Source organism: Neolamprologus brichardi, chromosome 14 (genome assembly GCF_056152115.1).
Source record: "Neolamprologus brichardi isolate AB-2024 chromosome 14, ASM5615211v1, whole genome shotgun sequence".
Taxonomy (NCBI): domain Eukaryota; kingdom Metazoa; phylum Chordata; class Actinopteri; order Cichliformes; family Cichlidae; genus Neolamprologus; species Neolamprologus brichardi.
In genome coordinates, this window is record NC_142117.1 from 24,912,199 (window position 1) to 24,937,123 (window position 24,925).

The 24,925-nt window shown below is 38.3% G+C and overlaps 2 protein-coding genes across 2 annotated transcripts; both read right to left on the reverse strand.

The window, feature by feature from the left end:
- Nucleotides 1-21: 21 nt before the first annotated feature.
- mfsd1 (major facilitator superfamily domain containing 1) lies at nt 22-9,588 on the reverse strand. Its single transcript, XM_006795310.3, has 17 exons — nt 9,359-9,588; nt 9,130-9,182; nt 8,683-8,795; nt 8,494-8,536; nt 8,285-8,352; nt 7,807-7,915; nt 7,593-7,695; nt 7,109-7,207; nt 6,071-6,182; nt 5,356-5,412; nt 5,007-5,163; nt 4,695-4,792; nt 4,025-4,137; nt 3,851-3,898; nt 3,597-3,663; nt 805-910; nt 22-600 (listed from the first exon to the last, which is right to left on the reverse strand). Exons 1-17 carry the CDS (start codon nt 9,501-9,503, stop codon nt 541-543), a joined length of 1,551 nt encoding a protein of 516 aa, XP_006795373.2. The 5' UTR covers nt 9,504-9,588; the 3' UTR covers nt 22-540.
- A 5,457-nt stretch (nt 9,589-15,045) lies between these two features.
- On the reverse strand, nt 15,046-18,047 carry p2ry13 (purinergic receptor P2Y13). Its single transcript, XM_006795309.2, has 4 exons — nt 17,644-18,047; nt 16,848-17,051; nt 16,346-16,735; nt 15,046-16,007 (listed from the first exon to the last, which is right to left on the reverse strand). Exons 2-4 carry the CDS (start codon nt 17,031-17,033, stop codon nt 15,513-15,515), a joined length of 1,071 nt encoding a protein of 356 aa, XP_006795372.1. The 5' UTR covers nt 17,034-17,051; nt 17,644-18,047; the 3' UTR covers nt 15,046-15,512.
- Between the last annotated feature and the right edge of the window lie 6,878 nt (nt 18,048-24,925).

The following is a 24,925-nucleotide window of genomic DNA, read 5'->3' on the forward strand; positions in this document are numbered from 1 at the left end:
CTACAAACGCATTCTCTGTGTTTTATACTTCATTTTATTGATTTAAATTTTAAAAAAATGCATTTGTCATAACTAAACAATATACAAAATTTCACCAATTGTGCAATTATTATGCAAATATTAAGGTCATCTTGCAATTAACTTGCAAAACTGGAGCAACACCACAATCAACAGACTGCTCAATAGAAAGCAGCAACACTGTGGTCATAGGTGACATTAAACATTTGTGGGAACTGGTGCCCTCTGTCGTATGTAGAGAATCTTATTTCTAAAAGAGAAGAAATATTCAGTTCAAACATGGAAAATAAAATAGGTCCAAAATATTCCAAACAGTGACAATATGTAGCCATAAAACAGACACACCCGCGAACACTCGGAACAGTAAGTCAAGTGAAGATTAAAAATAACCTGGAGGTAAAAAGTGCTTCAAATTTCCATCGAAAATAGGACATTTTTTTAAAGCATCGTCTATTTTAGCATATACTTGTCTCGAGGCACAGAGTGACAGTGTTGGAGCAGCAGACAGCTGAATGAAGGGCATCATTTCAGAACACTCCTGTAAGCAAGAGATGACAGATGGCTGGAGCAGTGGTCTGGGATCTGAGCGAAGAGAAGACAGGACAGATTAAATGAAGAAGAAAAACCCCACAGTGGAAGTTAAAACAGCGAAGAAGCAAAGCCTACAAACAGAACAATAATAGAAAAAACATAATGTTCTATCACTGTAAAGATAAGAGGCTGAACGGATTAATAAATGGCTCTCTTTGAATATGAATTGCATAAAGTGTGCGTGTGTGTGTATACCTGTGCGCCCAGCCTGGAGAGATAGCGGTTGCGTAAGCCAAAAGCAGACATGGGTGCCAGTCTAGCCAGCTCACCCTGTGTCGGCTTACTTGGCTGCCTTTCTTTCCTGCAGGAAAAAATAAAATAGCATAGACACTTTGAACATCTCTGCAGCCAACACTAACATGAACACAATTATGCAAATATTACAATAGGATTAGTCACCCAGTCTGCTGCAGAAGACAGAGAAAAGGACACAAAAGTATTACAGAATAACTACTTCAGTGGAAAAAAAAAAGATGATTTAAAAAAATGTTTAATTTAATGTCATTGTTCATGGCATCAAATGTGATCTTTTCAATAACTGAATTTTTCTGTACAATTTCAGTCATCTTGTACACAGTTCAATGTCAGTTAAAGTTTAATACAAGTATTCTCTGTTAAACAATTGCAGTGAGTTCCCGACACCACAGAGCAAACAAGCTGACCGAGCAGCCATTTCTGAGTATAGTCATTTTAATGTGTAACCACCTTTTTTTTCTCCTTTTTGTACTATTAATTGTACTGTCTTTATGTATGTATGTATGTATGTAATACTTGTTAAGACTCGAATAAGGGTTCATTTGCCCAACTGAGGTAGTGAATGTTAATCATCCACAGTGTGTGACCCTGCCATTAACACAAAATCCTCCTCCCTCATTACTGGAATGGTCAGTGTTAAGCTGAATATGTTGTTACACCATTAAGATAAAGCAAATATCAATTTGGGGAAGTGCTTAGAAAGAATTAATTACCTGAGCTTGATAAAAGAGCAATAAAGACAATCGATAAAACACAATTCTTGCGTGGAACTGATCTGACTCCTAACATAAATAAAGGTCACATTAATGGAAGAGTTTATAAAAGTTGAGACTGTGAATATCATTACATGGGTACACGCGTCAAAAGTGTATCATATTATATATATATATATATATATATATATATATATATATATATATATATATATATATATATATATATATATATATATATATATATATATATATATATAGATATATAGATAAAATGATCTTTAAGGTAATTGTAACATTTGATGATGGAATAGAAAATAAACTTTTATGAACTTTGCAAATCAGCAAAGAGCAAATGAAGAAATGAAGAAATAAGAGAAATCAGCCAGTAAAGACTTAAACAAAGAGCTCTGCTCTTTTTGAGATAACCTGCCACACAGAGGTCAATGAAGCATATTAGAACTGAATATGAGCCCATTGTGCCCAAGCAGAGTCCAATAAGGCTGATTTTGGTTAGTAATTGTGACAAATGGTGTGTACATAAATGAACTGCAGAGCTTTCTGCAACCAGGCTAATAACAGTTGTGCAGAAATGTTGTTGGGTTTTTTTTTGTAAAAACAAGAAAAAAACAAAACAAAACCCCAAACATTTAAAATCAGTTGCCCCATTTTACATGTTAAAAAGCTAAATTAACAATAAATAGTACATGATAAAATCAAAGGACCCCTTCCCTCTGTGCTGTAAGTACAAATGTCATCTTTTGATAATTCAAATATTTTTCAAGCATGCTGAACTTTGACACACACAAAAGTCAGTAGTGAGTGAAAATAACTTTGACAAGTTGGAGAGTAACTGTGGATTAAGTAGGATATGTCGTTTGTCAAGTGTCCCGTAAAATCGCATTTAGACATTTATGCAAGGTTATACAACAGTCCCAAATCCAGACAGTCAGTTCTGGTGTGAAGAACCACAGATGACATCACTGGGCGGAGTCAGAACCACAGTCCTGCCCCATGGTAGCAGATTGAAAGCTCAGGGGTGGACACTGCAGCCTGCTGGCTCTGAAACCCAGGACCATGTGTGTTCGCTCATCATCATCATCATCTGGAAAATATCAATTAAGGCATGAACCAGGAGATATTAATCAGTCTGCACAAGTCATAAAACACATAAAAATAGAGATTAGTCAGGTTATACATGAGTACAGAAAACATGTGTGACTTTCATCGTTCTTTCTAATTCTAACTGTGAACTGAAAGTAGAAGTATTGGTTTCATTCAGTGCTGCGAGTGGAAAATAAACCAACCACAGCTAACATGCACGTGTCAGTACAAATAAATATGAAAGCCGAAGCACATAACCCAGCCAGCTAATATAGAAAATGACTTCCTGAAGTAAAAGAAGACTCGCTTCAAAACATGTTTGCCTGTGTGTGTGTGTGTGTGTGTGTAAAGAAAAAAAAAGGAACACCTATCAACTGATGAGATAAAATCCTATATTTTATCCTATATTCCAGAATTGGAAACTTTTAAACTAAAACCTAATAAACAATTTTTACCTTTAAAATTTCTCTTTGTTGCAGAACCAACAACGAAGTCTCTGTCTGTCCGCATAATTATTATATGTGTAATACATGTATAATATATAATACATACAAAATACATTATGTACAGGTTTCTTGCATTTTAAGTGTGGATAATAAGAAGACATAACATTATTGATACACTGTATTATACCCCTAGCAAGTCCATAACCCTGTTTTCTGTAACAACCACTCTGAACAAATTAAAGTTTAATCGACCAAAACTTTTGGTATGTTTTATGACCTCTATACATTATTAACTATTATTTGTAGTTAAACCTATTAGTTGTGTCTATATTGGAAGTCTACCTACAATGTGTTTATGTCACTTGACTGCATGAGAGAAGTGTTCAATATGTTTCTGAGATGCTTGTCTAATTGATGCGCAAGTGGGTGGAAAAGCACTGACGGTGTGTGGAAGGTCAAAGCTACTCACTCTGCATCTGAACTGGCTTCTTTACTGAGTTTGGCTCTGGCTGCAGCTGACAGGTTCAAATCTCCTCCTGGAGCAAGAGAAGGAAATAGGCAGATTAAGCAGTGAGTGAGTCTGATGGTAAGGAAAAGAGTGTGAGAGTAAAGTGAAAAGATGTCATATGAGAAGGCTTATGAAGAAAATCGGAGACAATAAAGAAACACAAAACAGGGAGGAGTGAAAATGTGGGAGAATTCAACACTCCAGTCTTTTCTCACCTTTAATGTAATCCACGAAGTACAGCAACACTGCGGCTATCAGTCCAACTACAAGAAAGTAGAAGGAAAACCAATGCAAAAAAGAAATAACCAACAATGGCACTCACAAGTGTCTAACAAGACTTTGAGAAAGAAAAAAAAAAAGAGGAAACAAAAAGACATAAAAGTACTGACCGCAAATGCAAGCGCAAAAAAACACTTCCAGAACCAGGTACCCTTTGCTGTCGAGGATCGCCCCTGCCGCTATGGAAATGATAGCGAGTCCCAGGTTCTGAATGGACTGCATACTAATGTGCAAAGACAGAGAACACACATCAGTGTCAATATAGCAATATTTATATGTTAATATGATAGAGATATTCTTTATCAAGTAATCAGGTATAATGAATTAACACTCAGACACTTGTAACAGTTCAACGTGCACGGGTGAGAGCTCAAGGGAGACTCACACCTCTGCAGAAGCTCTCTGCCTTTATTTATACACAGCATGAAACATACAAGAAAGGAAGCAACATTCTCTAGTCAAACAGGCAGGTGTGACTTCTCGGAACTTATGTTCAAAAAAGGTCATGTTCTTAAAAGGTCGTTTCTTACTCTTGGTTGGCGGTTTCCTGTTAAAGTTAGATAATGTGAGAGCAAACAAGTCTTTTTAAGGCAAGGTGCAGACAGTTAGTTGTGCAGCTGGTTGAGTGCAAACAGAAATATGAACACTTTTAGCTTTAGTATATCAGCAATAATGATTAATAAAATGTCTTAATAATAAAAATCTCCTGACATAATGTGTGGCCCAAACAAGCAGAATATGTATAATTTAAGTCTTAATGATAAAAAAAAAGGCACATACAAGCCATAGGCTGTCCCGAGTTGATGTTCAGGCACGACAAAAGCCACCATGGGCCAAAGTGCACAGGCCAATAAGGAGTATGACACGCCAAGCAGGGACTGGAAATCAAGCAAATGCACAGAATCTCACTTTACAATTTCTCAGTTGGCTGAGACCAAAGAAGTTAACTGGATAAGAGATAAAACAATTCTCCGACTGAAAATCTGTTTCAGTGCATCCACATGAACAGATTCAATTTTCAAGACATACTATAACTGTTTATGAATGTGCAAAATGTTTAAGTGCAGTGTAAAAGGTTGCCAGGGAAGTTACCATTGCGATCCATGGGTTCCAGAAAGTGAAGGCCAGCATCATGTGAGCGGCAAGTGTTGCTGCCACTGCAAGCAATACCCAATACACGTTCCTCCCCGTCTTATCAACCATGAAGCCCAAAACTGGAGATGCAGGGGCTGATATGATGTACACAATACTAGGAAAGATAGACAATGGACAATGAACGATTCATGTTAAAACATTATATAATGAATATCCTTATTTTAAATGAAGAACACGCTATTTTAGGAAATTCACCTGCCACAAAAACTGCAGAATATAAAGAGTGCTAATATCTTAAGGTAGCTTTGTCTCAGTTGCCCAACAGGCAACACCTAAGCTGAGTTACCTGTTGACAGCTCTGGCTTCAGCTGGGGAGAAGCTGAATTTTTCAATGAAGAACACCCTGCGAATGAAAAGACAAGATGATGCGTTCACAGTACAAAGCACTGCTTAGCTTTTTGGCTGTTATGACAACAAAAGGAGAGATTGAATTTTCATAGCAGCCATCTGCTCAGTTAGCAATGACCCATTGTGGCAAATCCATGTCAGTTGCTACGTGATCTGAGAATGCCTTTCAGTGAAGGAAATTCATTTTGTAATGGCTGCAATTGTGTTCTTTCACTTCAAAGCTATTTGTCAAAGACTCCCTTTGTAGTTTAATCCCAACACAACATTGTGAGGTTGAACAACTACCTTGCTAAAGGTTCTTTATTTAATTCTTATCAGGCATTTTAACCATAACAGTGCATTATTTAGAGTGGGAGTTCTTTCTTCACTCAAAGCTAAATGGTTATGGGCACATCACAGGATATGTTGACTTCAGGAAAGACTAAATCAGGTCACTTTTAACATGAATAACATATAAAATACACCATTTACAAACAAAGATAATGCACTTGGGATGTTGGGATCCATGTGCTGCTTCCTGTATTTCATGAGAAACAGGGGACGCACAGAGCAGACAGCATTCTGCAGACAGTATATATACTATAAAAGCAATATAAGGACCACTGGAGGAAACATGGTGTTAGAGTAAGAGTGCAGACGTATGGAGTACTCACTGTCCCAGTCCAATAAAGGGGAAAACTGCCACGTAGTAGCCTACACAAACGATGAAGATAAGCCACAGGGCTGCAGGGAAATGCTTCACATCCGTGATCTTGATCACTTCGCCTAACATGCAACACAAAAAACAAATCTGTCTGAGAACACCATTTGCTTTGACCAGCTCTAAAAGAATAAATGCTTCTTTAACACATGTCAACCTTTTTTCTTACTGACAAATGCTACAGCATGCCAAATTTAACCATTTTCTTCCCTGCCGAGTAGTAGTTTTCATCCATGATTTTGCAGACTAAACCATTTGAATACAAAAATGCCATCAGTTCATTATTTTATCATATTTGATGTGCGTGATCTTTTTTAAATAATTACTTCATGAGTTAGGCAGGATTCACATGGATGCATTTCAGGCTTCAGCGCTCTCACCTCTCATTTCCCTTTTAATAGGGTGACATCATGCGATGCCAACTCAACTTGCTAATGTTGCTTCTGCTGAAAGTTTTTGAGAAATTAAACTGTTGACAAGCCAGCAAATGGGTTAACTAATGAAACCACACAATGCAACCATCGAGCGAGAACAGAGAGTGTGGTTATCCGTGCAAGTTCGGCATCAACATGTTGAAAAAGGTTTACACTTTTTTTTAAAAAAAAAAAAGGTTTTGAGAGGTCAGAGAGACCTTTGACAACTAACTTCTGGTAATTTCAACCTAAAGTCCAAGTGGATATTCTTGACATTTTAAATGTAAATAAATTCAAGAGGTTATTTTTGTCATGTGAATAGGGTTAGAACCACAAAATCACCTCTGGCTATAACTGCCACCAACACAACGACAACAAAAAGACTCTACTTTCTCAAACAGAGAAAGTAGAATCAAACCAGATAGTTGGTTTTAGAGCTCAATGAAACAAAAACTAAATTTGACTTTGCACATGGGGGCAATCTGTGACAATTGTGGAAGAACTTCTAGTATTCATTCACTGATGTGTGATGAGAGGGAAAACACAAAATTGAGGGAGAAAGTGTGGGAAGACATTACCTGTTCCTTCTTGTTCCTTGTTGAGGATCCTCTCGGCTCTTTTGTCAAGGAATCCCAAAACCAAGGCACAGACTAGGGAAAACACGCACGTTATGGCAGCTAAGGGGAGAAAAAGAAATGGAGAATCAGAATCATTTTATTGCCACTAAACATGTTCAGTGAAATTAGAAGCAGCAGGAAACAACACAAAACTGCAAGTTGTGCAAAAGTGGAAACGTCTGCATGTCACAGGATAACATTACAAGAACTGGCACTTCTTCTGTTCCTTGTGATTCATCTAGAACAGTCTGCAGCACTTTTAGTTCTCTGTATCACTTCTCTCTGTTGGTTTGTGCTAGCTGTGTTATTTGAACTTAGAAGTAAAAAAAGAAAGGGTGTAGCATTTCTACCAAACAAGGAAATAAAGGGGGTGTAACTGGAGTCTGAGAGTGTAAAACTCACCTGACAAGTCAGGTTCAGTGAAGTGCAACTGTAAAACATTTACCTATCAAGAGTGATGCACCCAGCACGGTGTGTCCAGGCGAGCCAACAGCATCTGTAACTCTGTTATAAATCCAGCCCATTATGTTCATGTTCACCGTGCTGCCCTTGGGATGAGCAGAGAAGTCAGCTTACCTCATTGAAAATATCAAAACAAACAAAAATACAAGTATTTCAAAGCCTGTATAAATGCACTTTTTCATTTGGAGCTTTCTTACCACGCGAGCCATGCTCAGCTGAAGGCCAAATACTAGATTGAGCTCCTTGCCTTTGAACCAGTTCACTGCATATGTGTTTTGGGCTACTGCCAAAGACTCTCCTCCAATACTACCCAAGAAAAGACAACATAGAAGGGATCATGTAAGCAACAAGACTGAAAACCTGAGCCCTAGAATCAGACTTTAATGTCTCTTGACGGATAAATATATGTGACTGAATAACACCACACTGACTTTGTTTTAGCGACTTCATGTGTGTTCGGGTTTGCTAAGAATCCCCCATATATGGTATTTCTGGCTATATCATTCATATTCTGTAAGCTGATATGAATCAGTCTCATAAGAAACTGCATGTTTTTTTATTACTATTTCAAACAAGAAAAGGACCAATGTTTGTTTTGTTTGTTTTTTTTAAGTTTTTACATTCTAGTAAAATAAAAAGGTTTAACTAGAAGACAGTTTGTTTTGGTTTTATTACCCAAATATAAACCGTCCAGCTTCCATTAGCCAAAATTGATTTGTCCAAGCTCCAGCAGCAAAGACCACCTATGCAGAGGTAGAAACGTTAAAAACAATCTAATCACCACAGTTTTCCCAAGGATTTTTTCTATTGAGCTATATGGATTTAAACAGAATGTATATCTGTTTAAGTAACTGCATTCTTCTGAAACTTCAAGAGTATATTACCTGTCCCGCACAGACAAAAAGGGAAAAGATGATGGTTCCCAACCTGTAAACAAGAACATGGGGAAAGATACCAATTAAGACGACATGTACAAAATCCATACGGAGCATTCACTTTTGTCTTTTGGGTGAAAATACATAAACAACACATAGTTGGCAAAAAACATACAACCGACTGGTTCTTCTCGTTACCTGACACCAAAGACCCGATCAAGCAGAAATCCCCCAAAGAAGCAGAGGACTACATTAGGCCAGGAGTACCAGGCGTACAACTGCATGAAGTCTGCAGTCGTCAGATGCAAATCCTGGGCAAGTCACAGAAGAAAAACAACACACATTAGACTCTCGCTTTGTGTTAGTTTTTGCTATCATTTTGTGTTGAGCACAATGCATAGTAGGCTCTAGGTTTTTGAATAAATCCGTGTAACAACACCATTTACTAGGAATCTTATTTGACTGTTCTTGTTGTTTATTATGTAGATTTTGTTTTTGTTTACATAGAGTATGGTGATCTTTAAAAGATAACCTCTCTTCTATATAAAAAGAAATCTCCAAAGGCGTGTTAGTGTGGGATTAATATGAATGTCTGCATTTGGTTTTAAGGCCCTGGTGTAAAAGTTTGAATTATGTGTGAAATACCTGGATGACTTGACTTTGGAGTGCAGCGGGATTATCGTAACAGAAGTAGCTTCCTGGAACAAAGCACCCACATTAGCGGGGCTCAGACATGACACTATTGCATTTATTATACATTTCATACATAATAAGCAGACAACAACGTGCATTATTTACACTAGCTTGATAGTATTTAACTTTAGTTAGTCCCAAATCTCCCAAATAGCTCGCCGTGCCGCCTTTTACTCCTTACCAAATCCCAGGAAGCACATAAAAAAAAGGACAACCAGTCGGTGCAGTAAGCGGCTGGGGTCGCAGATGGCGAGCATGGGCCTGCCGGGTCCACTGCCCCTGTCCTCGTCTCCCAACAATCTCTGCCGCTCCTCCAAATCCGCCATGTTCGATTATTTGTGAGCTTCACAGCAGCAGAGAGGAATACCTAAGAGTGTCAGTCATATGACCCGTTATGCACGTCACGTGGCATTATGTTCGCGCAGTGAAGCTGGCGTACGCCTCGGGAGCGCGCACAGTCAGCTGAGCGGAGTGGGATGACTGTAAATAACAGACGAGGTTTCGTCTTACACAGTGAGCACAAACGGTTAGTTAGTAACGTTTAGTAACGTTTGTCACGATGTAGCATGAAATATTAGACGCCAAAAGCTTTTACTGTTGAGATCACCTTTCCCTGAAAACTAAAGATGGTCTTTTAGGGATGTTTTGAAAAAGAAGAGCGGAGTTTGCGTTTAAAAATTCTTCTTTGAAGAAACGAAAGCGGATTCAAGTGGTTTTAAACTTTACAGTAAAATGTGTGTCAGTATTTTTGGACAGATAAAGTAGTCACTTTAATTTAAAAGCTTAAACTATTGTGATAGCTAGTTTCGTTGGTCACCGGATTCAAAGATGGTGAGAATAAAGGTTAATGAAAACTAAAGACTATATTTCTTCATAGGAGATGGAAGAATAAAGCAATAAAGCTAAATCGCCTATATTGGACTTGAATTGTCAGGTGACCTGACAGGTGATTCCCAGAAAGTGAGAAATGAATGTGATGACTGTGTAAAAACTCAACACGTGTATGTTATGATAACAATGAAATAGTAATGAACTATATTTCAGCCATTAAATTACTACTGATAACAATATATATTAAAGTTGTTTTTTTGTTTGTTTGTTTGTTTGTTTTTTTACCAGGACAAATAATTTTTTCTGCTGTTTGTGTATAAAAACCTTTTTATACACATTTGATTTTTCTATGTGCTGTGTTTTTTCCATTATATATTCACCTAAAAAATATGAATACTTAGCAGTAAATCAGGAATAATAAAACAGATTTTAGCTTCATGAAATACTTTACAAGATGGATTTTTTTTTTGTTGCACATTTAAAAATGAGACAAGGTTTAGACATCAACATGTCAAAAACTATACAAAACTACAAACTACAAAACCTTGGTGGGTGGGGGGTACTGATAGGCACAAAATAAACAAATGCTATTTTCATTACACTTACATGTTAGATTGAGCAAATATGACAAATTGTATTTCAAAAACCCATACTCAGACATTCATGATGCATTCGTCTCAAATTACAGACGCTGATTTGATGGTAAGACAGACCAGTGACAGACCAGGATTTTATCTTTTAATAGTTTTCAAGATTTTCATGTTTAAACATTTTACAGCGTGTAAAAAAAAAGCCTAAAAGGGGGTCAACCGATCATCTTGAAACTTATTTGATATATGAAGTTTAAATTTGATAACAGTCCAAACTTTGGACAATAAATCTTTTATACAAATCAGAGAGAGCTGAGCAGAATGCTCACGTTGATTTAAGAACGGCATGACCCATGTGCCAATTCGATATTTTGTGGTATTTTATGTTTTTACCCTCAAGCGAGTCACCTCAAAAACTGTACCCGGTGTTCATCTGTAGCACGTGTAGGCTGACTGTCCACTGTTTATCGCAGCAAGCAGTCAGTATGCGGTGGGTCTACTCTGCAGGAGGTTGTAACGTTTTATGAAAGGCGACAGATACAGGTTGAGGAGTCAGTGTCGCTGTCCGATGACACAGACACAATTGTTGTGGAACTCCTGAACTTTTTTGTCAGTAAGGACTGCTGTCTTTGGTACTCTGCTGTCTTTGGTACTTTGTTAGTTGCTGTTAGCATCTCTTAGCTGCTAGCAGCTTAGCAGAGAAGACAGTTTCTTCCCCTAGGCCAGACTTTCCCAAAGTGTGGGGCCCGCCCCCTAGGGGGGGCGCAGAGCCATTGCAGGGGGGGCGCGGCATGAAAAGGGAAAAAAAAAACAAAAACGCTTGGACACTGCTAGCATGGGGAGCCTAAACAAACGCAAAGCAGGAGATGAAGCATCGCTGAATATGTTTCCAAACCAACTTCATTCTAAGCCAAAGACTAGAAAATATGGTGAAGCATATCTTCCCTTTGATTTCACCTGCACAAGTGCTGAGGTAGGTCTCCCTGCAGGATTGTTTTTCCCTGTGTCGGGAGCAGCGCTGGGCTGTTTAAATCACGGACAAACAGTATCCTACATTCTTGATTTTTAGTTCACAAACACTTGTTGTAATGACTAACTGCTCCTGACATTTTAGAGAAGTTAGCTCTTTATACAGTAAAGTTACAGGGGGATACAAATAATATCAGGCTGATCCTGCCACGATTTGTTCCCTCGGTTCAAATCACGGACAAACAGTATCCCACAGTTGTTTATGTTTTTAAACTCATTTTGTACAGAGAGGCATTTTTTTTGACAAATGTATTGATAGCAATGTTGAATATTATTACACAGGAAAAAAACAACTACATGTAAAATAATCACACCATGACGCCTCTGCCTTTCTAAATGGAGCGACAGTAACTGCGTGTGTATATGTAAGCGTGTAAAACCTGAAGATCGAGACAAAATACTGTTAATCTGACTATCTGCCATTCTGCAATTCATGTCACGTAAATAATAACGTGGCGCACAGCGTGACGTGAAAAAAGGCACATACCTTTGACATTGCCTGATGAACTCTGTATTCCTCGTCCACACATAAACGCAAAAAATTTGTTTTAAAAAATCTCCGTTTTCGGTGATTCGAAATGCCGTTTACGTGTGGACGAAACAGCTGTGTTTTCAAAAATACCTGTGTAGGTGCGGACGTAGCGTAAAATAGTTAGTAGTTTATTTTCTTACTATCAGATTACTGCAGATTGCAGATTACTTGTATTTGCTTAATTGTTTACTAAATGTTTGAGGTGTGAAATAAACCGCAATTGAGCAAAATATGGGTGTGTGTGGTTGGAGGATGTGTTAGTGCGTGCGTGCGCGTGCCTGTGTGCGCGCACGCGAGGGGGGGGGGGGGGGGCCGCAAACATTTTTCTGTAAAACAAAGGGGGGCCCAGCGAAAAAAGTTTGGGAACCACTGCCCTAGGCTGTCACTCTGACGAACACTGTGAAATAACCCAATGTTATATCACTCCATCCATCCATCCATCAATCCGTCCATCCATCCATCCATCCATTTTCCTCTGTTTATCTGGGGAAGGGTCTCGGGGCAGCAGCCTAAGCAGAGAAGCACAGACCTCCCTCTCTCTGGCCACCAATTCCCGGTTGTGCGGCAGAACACCAAGCTGTTCCCAAGCAAGCTGCAACATATAATCTCTCCAGTATATCATGGGTCTGCCCCTGAGCCTTCTCCCAGTGGGACATGCCCCGACACCTCACCCAGGAGTCGTCCAGGAAGCATCCTTGTCAGATGCCCTAACCACCTCAACTGGCTCCTTTCGATGTTTTACGCTCAGCTCTCTCATTGCAGCACCACAGCACCAATCTGTCTGGCGATCTCCTGCTCTCCCCTCTCACTCGTGATCAAGACCCCGAGATACTTCAATTGATTCTGATTCTATGTATACATTTTTTCCGATTTTTTTTACTTTATTGTAACCAAATGTAGATTCCGTGCAATATAAATATATCATCCTAACATATTTAATTCGTTGGCTCTGTATAAAAAGAAACAAACCAAAAAAACTGTTGAACAGCTTCTTGTGTTCTGCAGAGACTGCTGTGTGGACTTTGGTTTCTGATAGTGGTTTGAACTCACCCTGCAATTAATAGACAACTATGTCACAGCTGGCTGTGGTGATCTAAAATGTGTAAAAATAACATATTTGACCTGCAGTTTAAGTCTAATAAACTTCCTAAAATGACAGTGAGTGTTTTAAAACTGTTGGCAGCTCTAACATGAAAACATTACTTGACAAGTGTGTTCGGGTCTTAGTCCTCGTCTCCATATTTTTCCTGCTTTATTTTTTATTTTGACAGTCTCTTGTCCTGTGTTCAGTGTGTTTAGTTTTACTTCTGCTGTGTCATCATGTCCATTCATCCCAGCTGTTGCCACCTCTCTGTGTATATATTGTGTGAGTTTCCCTTTGTTTGTCGTCTGTTCGTCTAGCTCAGGTACTAGATGTTTCATGTTTTGTGTTTCCACATGTCTGCTTTTGGGTCCACATTTCAGCCTTCACACAACCATGCAACTAAATGACAGTCCCTACCTCTTGTTATAGATCCCTAGTCATAGAATTCTGTTTCTGTGGAAATGGGTAGGTAACATTATCTTTGGGGGGTTTATTTAATTTCCATGAATGTAATTTGGTATTTCTCATAATTCACTACTATCATCTGTCAGAGGATTTAATCTGAAGGTGATGAATGGTCCTTCCCCCGGCTGCAGTTGCTACTCTCCCCACTCAGTAGCTCATTAATTTCCTGCCCAAATATCAGCCTCTGTCGTAACCGACAGTGGGTGGGGTGGAGAAAGATCATATTTCATTATTATATTAATCAAACCCACATGCAGACTGGATTATAAATCAGGTGGGAAGTGACATTAATTCTGCCGAACCAGTTTGTGAATGTCCAGAAGCCCATCTTTGGGGTGTGGTAGTGTAGGGGAAAAGTCCATTAATTCCAGATCTGTATTCTTTTTCTCATCCCTTGTTCAATTTGAAAATTCATCAGAAGCTGCTGCAGCATTGTGAAAGGCAATATACTATACTTGGAAATTCTTGCAGCATTGCTGGGCGTTGTTCTAGTTGGGCTGCAGTGGTTGTTATCAAATAGCTGATCTCCTGCAGTGTGCTGTGTGTCTGCGTTTCTGTCCTCATGTTGGACAGGGTGTTGTTCATTGTTCCTTTTTTTTACCTTCATTATTATTTTCAAAAAATGTCCCAAATATGAAATAACACTAAAATTAGATACAAAAATAGGCAAATATTGTCATCTATCATTTAGTGTAAAGTGTGCAAGCACTAAAAACAAACAAACAAATAATTCAAATAACTAAACACCATGAAAAGTTATTTGAACGTCTGTGTCTCTCAACCATATTCCTGTCAAGCTTTCATAATGCACTGACCTTTTCTTTCTATTTAATTGGCATCTTTTCTTTAAGTACCAGATGTGACGGACTGACCAACACCGGTATTTACGTTTCCCAAAACAGATATTTCAATTTTATATTTGCCATTATGTTTGGTTTTATTTCATTATTAATATTCACTTTCAATTCAGTTTAAGCAGACTAAAGATAGGGACCATACCACTGACCTTCTGATTAGTAAACAGCGCACTTTATCACCTGATGCAGACACAACATTTTGTCAAGATCATGATCTCTTATGCACGATCTCTCATACTTGAATCGTCTGTGTTCAGAAACCAACAAAAAGAATACAACAGATTCATTTTCATGACTAATGCTAGTTCAAGACATATTTACAACTCGTGGTAGCCCCCCTAAACTTAACTTCAAACCTCATCTATTTGTATGTAGCTATTGTTGTATAGGTTTTGGCTTGCTTTTTAGCTTAGCCACCAATTATGCTTGTGTGAGCTTTGTTAGCCTCAGCAAAGTACATAAAAGTGAACACTGTGCAACTGCAGCATGAAAAATATAATTTTTATTAAACTGATAGTAACATTTTAATTACTGGAAGCAGAGTTTGTTAAAGTCTATTATTCTTCTTTTCAATGATTATTCAGCCCCTTGTCACTAATCGTGGGAAAATTTGTGCTGTCAAGATCTTCACCACGTCAAAGTCTTTGCAAAGGGAAAGTGCAGTTTATGTGAGATTAGAAAGGAGGAAGTTTAAATGACAGCAAGTGCAAGCAAGGAAATGTGATGGATGACTTAGCAAAAAAACAAAGAAACTTGGTTAGTACTGTATGAAAAGCAGTAGTTGTAGCTCACAGAGACTTTTTGGCTTTCCTTCTTTGACACATTGTCTACTCATCAGTTTCTTATAAACTTGCATTCGTTTTTACATGGTTTTTTTTTTTTTTTTTTACAACCATCTTATTAGGAGGAATTACTATATACAAAATAAACATTCTCCCAGGGTGCTATTAATTGTGTCCCAGTGTGCACTGTTCACTGGCTTCTGACGTGCCGTTGTGTGACAGCCTTTTACTGTAGGCTATCTGTGAGATCTCAAGTTGCGTTGATGTGGCTGAGTCAAAACCTTTTTGGAGAGACTTAATACAGAGTGCAGCAGTCAGTCTTCTCCTGAACGCCTTGCATAGAAACACGTAGATAAGCGGGTCTAGGCATACATTTGTTGCTGAAAGCCACAGGGTGGTTTCCTTGGCAAAGTAGACGGCATTCTGAGCCTTGCAGTCACTTGTTGCGCTCCGTGTTTGGGTGAGGGTATAGGGAACCCGGACGAAGTGAAATGGTGCAAAGCAGATGAAAAACACACCCACTACAACGAAGACTTTCGCTTTGGTTTTGCGACTGGCACCCCGAGATCTACTCTTTGAGGCTTTGTATGACTCATAAACCTTCTTGCTGATGAATGTGTAGCAGACTACCATCAAAGCAAGCGTCCCCCAAAAAATAACCTAGGAAAACAAAACAAGAAAAGGGGAAATCAGAGGAGCACCTCGCAGCTTTTCTCCAATTAATTTAGGTCAGCATTAGCAGTAAGATTCTAATAACTGCAGAAGGACATCGTGTATTCTGTTTAAATCAGCTGATTTTGTAGTTCAGATATATTAATAGCAACACTTCTCTACTGTGCGAAATTTGCTTACACACATGCTTATGAGTAACATTAAAAAGCTGACAGCAGTGTCATCTGTGGGATACATTTAAAGGAGCTGATTCTGAAATTTTATGGAAGGAGGTTGAATATGAAAGTTTGCTTAAATTTCAAAGTATTTCCTTAATTCATAGTTACCTGACAGAAGTAGTTGAAACCTTCATGCCACAGCAAGCCAGCCGGGCTCTTCATGGACGTGCACTTCAGTCTGTTTCCAGACGGCCGTGGCGGCTTGTCACTTAGAATAACGTTGGGTAACGCTAATGATAGCATGACCACCCAAACAGCTGCACTTAGTATCTGACCAACATGGACCCGCTGAAGGGCACACTTCCCAAAGGGCCTGACAATCTTCAGGTAACGGTCCAAGCTAATGAGACCCAGCAAGAGGATGCTGATGTACATGGTGATGTAGAAGAGCACCGCAGAGTATCTGCAGTGGAAGGCGCGTAGCTGCCAGGAACCCACACCTGCATCCGTTAAGATTTTCAGAGGGATGGTCAGAGTCATGAGCAAGTCAGCCACCACCTGTTGTTGAGCAAATTTTAACTTTGTTATTGCAATGCTGTTTTTTTTTTTTATTGTTTCCTTACTTTGCAGCCGAGACTAAACCTACAAAGTAAAAGCCTTGGTGTCTTACCACATTTTTTAGGAAGACCAGAAATGTTGAAGTGCTTCGGATACTGAAGAAGATCCATGCAGCGAGGGAGTTCAGTATCAGAGCAACTATGAAGAGGACACTGTATAGGCAGGGGAAAACCACAGCTGTTATGCTGGTATCCCGAACACACTTGAAGGAGGTGGTGTTGGATAGGGTGTTGTTCATACTGTGATCCTTAGTTGGCTTTTGACAGGGTGAGAGAGTGGAAAAAAAGATGACAGAGACATCACAAGAAATGATAAAAACACTGTAATGTGCTGTTTCTAGAATTAATATGAGATAATTATAGCATTGTTTTGTCTATCTCACAAAAGTCCCTAAGAAAATGTAGCTGAAGTACTCCACTTAATTACTTATATGACAGATGTTTATTCATTTATATGACAAGAGTTACAAAAAAATTGACCACAGGAATTATCAGATCATTTTACAGCTGCTTCCTACCCTCTTCTTAAAAGTACCAATACTTTGTTTGTTGTTGTCATGTAGATACAGACTTAATATATACTTTAAATGCACAGTCTGTGCTTCTGTTCATTCTATACTCCCTATGTCCTCTCTTCTTTTTGCTCTGAAGAATAGCACTGAGGTTATACACATGGACTATGGCAACTAATACACACTGCTTTCAAACCTTTGTCTGGTTTAGTGTGCACTCAAATGTTAATTAGATTTTCTGCAAGTTACATTGTTAGGCAAATTAAGTATTTGTGCCCAGTTTCACAAAGTAATTTATCTGCAAGATGTACATGACAAGCCAGTAATTGAGTCTTACCTTCTTTTTGTGTCTTTATCGTCTGTGTAGGTGGGGCGTGAGAAGAATAATGACAAAATGCAACGGAAAATACAATGTTTCATAAAAAGGAAGAAGTGAAATAGCAAATTCCTCTTTTTTCTTCTTAGCCACAGGAAAAAATGAAGGAAAATAAAAAATGAAATAAAACTGAAAACCTCCTGCTGTTATTTTAGTTCTTTAATCAGTCCAGGAATACTGGTTCTGGCTTGAGTCTTGAATCTTTATGTCTTTCTTGGTATTTCCTCCCCTTCTGTCTCTCTCTTTTTAAGTGTTTTTGTGTGTGTGTGTGTTTGATGCTCTTACAATGGGTGGTCCCTGGAGCTAATGTGTGGCTGTCTTGTCACAATCCCAATGAGTTTGCCAGTCTTCCTCCGGGTGAAAGACCCTTTCCTTCCTTGCTTCCTGTTCCAATTGTCTGCCGAGAAGCTTGCTCTACTCCGTGCCAGTCCCTCTGCCTCCGCTAGCTTGCGTCAGACTTAGTAGCTGTTAAGAGGCGAACACCACAGCCACAGACTTATTTGCAGACCTCTTGCGCCCTACAGCTCTTCGCTCCACCTCGCAACTAATGTTCAATACTTACGCTTTGTTTCAAAAAGTCTCCACCACCAGCTGTGGTTTTAGTGGGCAACAGTAACATGCAAAGCTTGCACATTGCTCTTACTGACTTCACTTGAAAGCAAGCAAGCTCTACCATGATGCATTATATTTAATGTAAAAAAAATTGGGAAGAAAATGATATTATTATAAATTGCCTCTGTTTGAAATAGCGTGTATTTTCTGTAAATAGTATCAAATTACAACAACAACTGACTGATTGACCATCCCCTTCCACTCTCACTTTCTTGTTAAAAATAGGACATTCTGAGAACATTTCAAAAGCAACTTCCTGTGGGTTTTTGTTTGGATTTGAACCAAGAATTATGACAGCTGCAAAGCAAGTTGAGAAATAGCACGCGTGTTTCTATTACAAGTCTCCAAATTATGTTGTTGCTTAACACACATCACACATATAGATACATATCATGACAGATAAACACAATATAATTCCATGAACCAACAGTCAGTTTGGCACACACAAAGAAAAATATATAAGTAAAAGCTCAGTGAGATCAGATGGAATATACAGACATATATTTTAGCAGATTAATAATTAGTAAGCAATGCAGTAGGACATAAACTTGTTGCATACATGGTTAACATCATACAAAAAATGTCTTTTAGACAAACTCTTTATTGCCATGAACCTTATTTACTTTAACCACAGTCATTACAAAACATCTGCATGAAAGACAGATGATTGAATGCTTTGCATGATAATTGCGTTGTGTCCATTCGCCTTCTGATTAAAATGCAGTGCTACCTTTACATAAAATCAGCATGAAAATACCACTCACTCTGTTGCGTTTCATGTTACAGTTTTTCAAACTCTTCATGTGGTACATTTAGTACTAAAAGGACAATTTTACACGATTTAAAAGAGTAAATAATGCAATTAAATGTTAATAAATACAGGAATAATTAAGTTCACTACAGCAATAACATCTGAGCCGATCTAATCGGGGATAATATTTTGTAAGATCTATCAGAATTTAGTCTGTTGCAAAGTGGTGTCTGGTTTCTCTGGTGCTGAAGCCAATTTAAGTGAGATGGCAACATCTGCCATCAAAGATACCAGTTTCTCTTTGAACTCTCTGCACAGAAAGACATAGAGAAGTGGATCTATGCACGTGTTTGTGGTGGCAAGCCAAAGGCTGGCATCTTTGGCAAACTTGCTCAGTTCAAACAAGCAGGAATTACTGGCATAGTTGACTTGCTGAAACGTGTATGGGATCCTGACTATGTGATATGGTCCAAACGCCACAAAAAAGACAATAATAACAAGAAAAACGCGTAGTTTGATTTTCTGCTTTCCATGGTTGTTATTGCTGCCGGAGTTTCGAAATGACTCGATGACTTTGTTTGTGATGCAGATGTAGCAAACCACAATGACCAAACTGACGATCCAGAAGAAAATATTGACAAAAATCACTGTTTTTGTATGATATACAAATCCTTCTGTTCCTTTCATTTGCATACAACTGATGGCCTGTGTCGAGTTGGGTGATTTATTAGTTAAAATTATATTTGGTATACCTGAGACTCCAAATATTGTTATCCAGACTATGCCTGCTATCACTTTGCTAAATGTCACATTCTGGCCAAAGTTTCCGTGGGGTGTCATGATTTTGAAGAAACGGTCTACACTAATTAAACCCAACAAACCAATACATATGTACATTAGGCTGTACATAACGACACTGAAATAACGACATGACAGTTCGAATAGAATTTGTGATGCACCCGACAAGTCAGAGGCAATTTTGAATGGGACGATCAAGGTTATTAAAGTGTCAGCAGCAATCAGATTTTTCAAATACACCACAAAGGTGGTGGTGGACTTAAGGTGTAGGGACACCCAGGCTGCTACACCATTCAGCAACAAGGCTAAAGGGAACATCAGATAGTAGAGGGCTGGGATAACATTTGGGTTGTAAGTGAAACTGTGGCACTTTGAATCATTTTGAGCTGTCGCAGTTGGCATCGCTCCACCTAGAGAAGGAAAACATGTTTTAAACGGCCATAGTTCCAGAAAAGAAAATCCCTATATAGTCTAGTAACGTATGTATTTTAAACAGATTGTTCCTTGAATGCATTCAACTTGAATGGACATGAAACACTACATGTATCATTGCTACTTTGAACAAAAAAACTGTAATAGATTTAAAACTGTCTGTGTAGTTGGATTTAAGTGCTTAAAGTGAAAGCTTTCAGGACATGTTTAGTGCCATTTTGTGCCAGTACAGAAAGTGACGTCACTGGTTAGCGGTTGTTTAGTTGCTGCTAAGACACTTAAATTGGTTTATGTAAGCTAACTAGTGACAGGTCCAATAACTGAGTGAAAAACAAGGAAACTGGAACTGATAAGCAGTCTAAGGGGGTAAAATTTATGCTGCCCTTGACTGCAGCATTAAGTTTTATATTTATATATAAAAGTCCACCGTCTGTCTCTTGAGCATTAATTGTTTTTTTCATTGCTAGCTAGCTGCACTAAAATGGGAAAATCCACTGGTTAACCATGATGTTATGGTTTGTAGAGCATTTATAAATGAGGATTGTGTCGATGAGAGCCAAGCTGGAGTCTGACATTCAGTTTGGTGTTTCAGCTGGCTTAGTATACAGAAGCATCTGTGCCGAGTATGGCCTGGAAACCTCAAGGGCAAAATAGGAGACACCCCTAGGGTGGTGGAGAATGACCGAGCTAAGATTCTGTGGGACTGCCAGATACAGACAGACTAAATAGTGGTGGCTAAACAACCAGACATGATAGTGGTAGACAGGCAGCAGAAGACAGTCGTAGTGATCGACGTAGTGTACCAAATGACAGCAACATCAGGAAAAAGGGAAACGAGAAGCTGAAGAAGCACCAAGGGATCAGAGAAGAGCTTGAGAAGATGTGAGGGTGAAGGTAACAGTGGTCCCAGTGGTAATTGGAGCACTCAGTGCAGTGACTCCCAAGCTAGGCGAGTGGCTCCAGCAGATCCCAGGAACAACATCGGAGATCTCTGTCCAGATGAGCGCAGTCCTAGGAACAGCTAATATACTGCACAGGATCCTCAAGCTTCTGGGCCTCTGGTAGAAGACCCAAGCGTGAAGGATATACCATCCGCACGGGCGAGAGGGGAATTTTGTTTATATAAAATAGTCTTTTCCCAAGTACATCTAAACGGTTTACACCATAACAGATTACTACATGCATGTAACACCACAAACCTAATTAAGTTTCTTACCAGAACCGGGCGATTGTGGCTCAAGAGTTGGGAGTTCGCCTTGTAATCGGAAGGTTGCCGGTTGGACAGTCTCGGTCGTTGTGTCCTTGGGCAAGACACTTCACCCGTTGCCTACTGGTGGTGGTCAGAGGGCCGGTGGCGCCAGTGTCCAGCAGCCTCGCCTCTGTCAGTGCGCCCCAGGGTGGCTGTGGCTACAATGTAGCTTGCCATCACCAGTGTGTGAATGGGTGGATGACTGGTTGTGTAAAGCGCTTTGGGGTCCTTAGGGACTAGTAAAGCGCTATACAAATACAGGCCATTTACCAAAGCAAAATTGGGAATCCTTATATCCATCAGCGTGTCCGCAGGGAAACAATCCTCTCCTTCAATTAGATTTGGACTTTTTTATGTTAGGATTCCTGATGATGCTTTGGTAAGAAACTTATAGGGTTATTTGTGGTGAATGTAGTAACTTGTAGTAAACTGTTTGGATGTGTTTGAGATTCCACAAAATGTTATTGCATAAAACAGCACTGATCGAATGTTGTGAACATCAGGGTATTGCAGGAAAAATGACAGGAAAAATTGAGTTTCTGACTTCGGTGCACCTGACTCAAACAGGATCTCCTCCACAGGGTCCTCATTTGTAAAGTGCTCTACAAACCCTAACATCATGTTTAACAGGCGGATTTTTGCATTTCAGTGCAGCTAGACAGCAACTAAAAACAAATTATTGCTTAAAAGACACAGAGTTAAAGTAAACAGCGCATCCTTTTTTGTTTTGTTTTTTTGCAGGTTTTTTAAAATTCCTTATTACAGCCCTGCATAGACTGCTTTCCCATTTTAGTTTTCTTTTTTTCCACTCACTTGTTGGCTTTGTTACTGTTAGCTTACATAAGCTAATTCATGTTTATTACCAGCAACCAATCAACAAACCAACCCAGTGAATCTGTATTACAGTGACACAGTGACAGTCTTTAGAGCAGGGCTCCATGGTGTAAATTAGCCTTAATACATGTAAAGTGTCAAGTCCACTTTAATGTTCAACAATTCATGACTTTTTTATTACTTTGGTGTTTTGAGTTCTTTACTCACTTTGATTACTCTGAAAGGCTGCATCCCACGTGGCATCCATTATCTCTTGCTTATCTTAGTCCAAGCTGCAGGCTAAACAGGGCAAAAGCAGTGGTGTATTATTATGTTGTTTTAAATACATTTATTTATTAACAGTATTTTATTTTCAATTTTCCATTCCGTCATTCCAAATGACGTCCTTCAATAACTGTATTCGGTGTTAATTCCTCTTCTGAATTCTCTGTTATGAAAGCTAATCAAAAAGTAAATACATTATAATCCAAAGGCTACGATACGATAAGATATGCATCCTTATCCTGGCAGGATAATTCATTCTCTTTATAGACTTTACAAAGGAGATTTGATAGAAAAATAACTAATCCAAGAAATACTCTATACAGTGGTTGTTTAAATGGTTAAATATGTTTGTTGGTTTAGAAACATATACATTTCTTACAGAAAAGTCTTTCTGTTTAACTTTGCTATGCAGGACATATTTAATGAATTATACTAAACTAGAACAGAAAAATCTTTTCAGTGTACAACTGTAGACTAAATTCAATGTTATTACACTACTCTTGAGAAGTAATTAGTTGAGAGGTTATTTTTGTCACCCCTGATTATGCTATCAAAGTGAACACTATACTCTTAAATAAAGATAAGAGCACATCTTCAGAATAACTTACAGTTGATGACTTGAGTGGTTCTTCTAAGGCACAAGATAATGCTTGGCAATGCACTGACATGGCAGGCGCTTAAGAAATACTGTTGATTTTCATGGTAAACAAATTCAGCTGTGAGTCTGGTAATTTATCAGAGCATATGCAAAAACAATAACAGCTTATTGCTCTCTGCCGAGAAACAAAACAGATGCCATAAATCCAGCTCGCAGTGTAAACTGTGCTTAGACCTGAAATTCAATGGGGTGAACCAGTGTAGTCAGGGTGACCCATGATTTTTAGTGCCTGCATATAGACTTCACACATCACTACATCTGCCTCACTTTTAGATTGAAGCATTTATGGGTGTGTATAGAAAAGACCTCTAACTCCCGTGTTTTATGTAACTCGTCATCCTCAAAGTTACTCTCCACTCATCATAGTTTTGACTTTTATTGCCAATGTAGGAAATAAACGTTCTTCTGAAAAATATTATTACAGTGTTTTTAATAGACCGATTGCATTTGCATCGATGGGTTGTTTATTGACCTAGTTAGTTCAAGAAATAAATTGACAATCATGTAGCAAGTGACCAAAGCATGATATCAGATGTTAAAGCAAAGTGAAGTTTGTTGTCTTCTTAAAAAAGGAAATGCAATAGCTGTCAAGAAAGTTTATCGTGCTGAGTGAGGACTTGTGCTGAAGAACAAAGAGGACACAGTTGCATATACACATTTATTCCTTAGAGAACGATTAAAGATTTTGAAAAAAAATTACACAGGCTATAAAAGTCTCTAAATAATAAATTAACTCTAACAAAAGAATTACATGAATTACATTCTGACAACTTAATAGTGCACTTTAACAGTAATCTTATTATATCTTGAAAAAGGATTTATGAGAATTCTTGTGGTTAGCGCTTAGCAGTAGCAGTTTAGCTCTTGTAATAAAAGACACAATTACATTCTTTTGTGCGGCAGAAATGCATTTATATAAAGTCGAGTTATCTTTCTATGGTGTGTGAAAAACAAAGCAACAGATGATAATTGAGTTAAAACACTGAAATAATGATAAAACAACATCCATCTATCCATCCGTCTAAGCATCCACATATTCACCCATTCAAAGAATATGTACATTGCTTAACACATTAATTAGTCAAGCTGTCATAAAAAAAGAAGACACAAATATTTTAGAAAACTACCAAAAACTATATCTGGAAAATAAGAAACTGAATTTATGTGTTTATGTAAGTATAAAATTTTTTTTTTTTAAATTAGGGGACTACTAATAAATTTGAATTGTGTGTGTGCGTGTGTGTGTGTGTGATTTTGAACCCAGCCCTTGGAATCCAGAGTTGATGATTTTGGTTCTCAACAAATTTCAAAATTAATCTAAGTGAAGATTTTCAACTTGAATATTTCACTGTTAAAGCTCCAGTCTGTGATTTAAGTGGTCCCGAAATAATCTGAACTGTATATTTATATACATATGTAGAATAACCAGCACATGTATGTATAAAAAACACAGCTTTCATTAAAACAAAAGGCAAATTGAGATTTGCTGAGTCTTTGATTAGCTAGTATAGAACTGTAAATTTACATTGCATTGTACTTATTTTGCAAGCAACATAACATTTATTAATCTATCTATGCATTGTCTTATTTCTGTTGGGGGACCTTCACTCTCAATAGATGCTGATCCTTATTGGGGCACTAGATG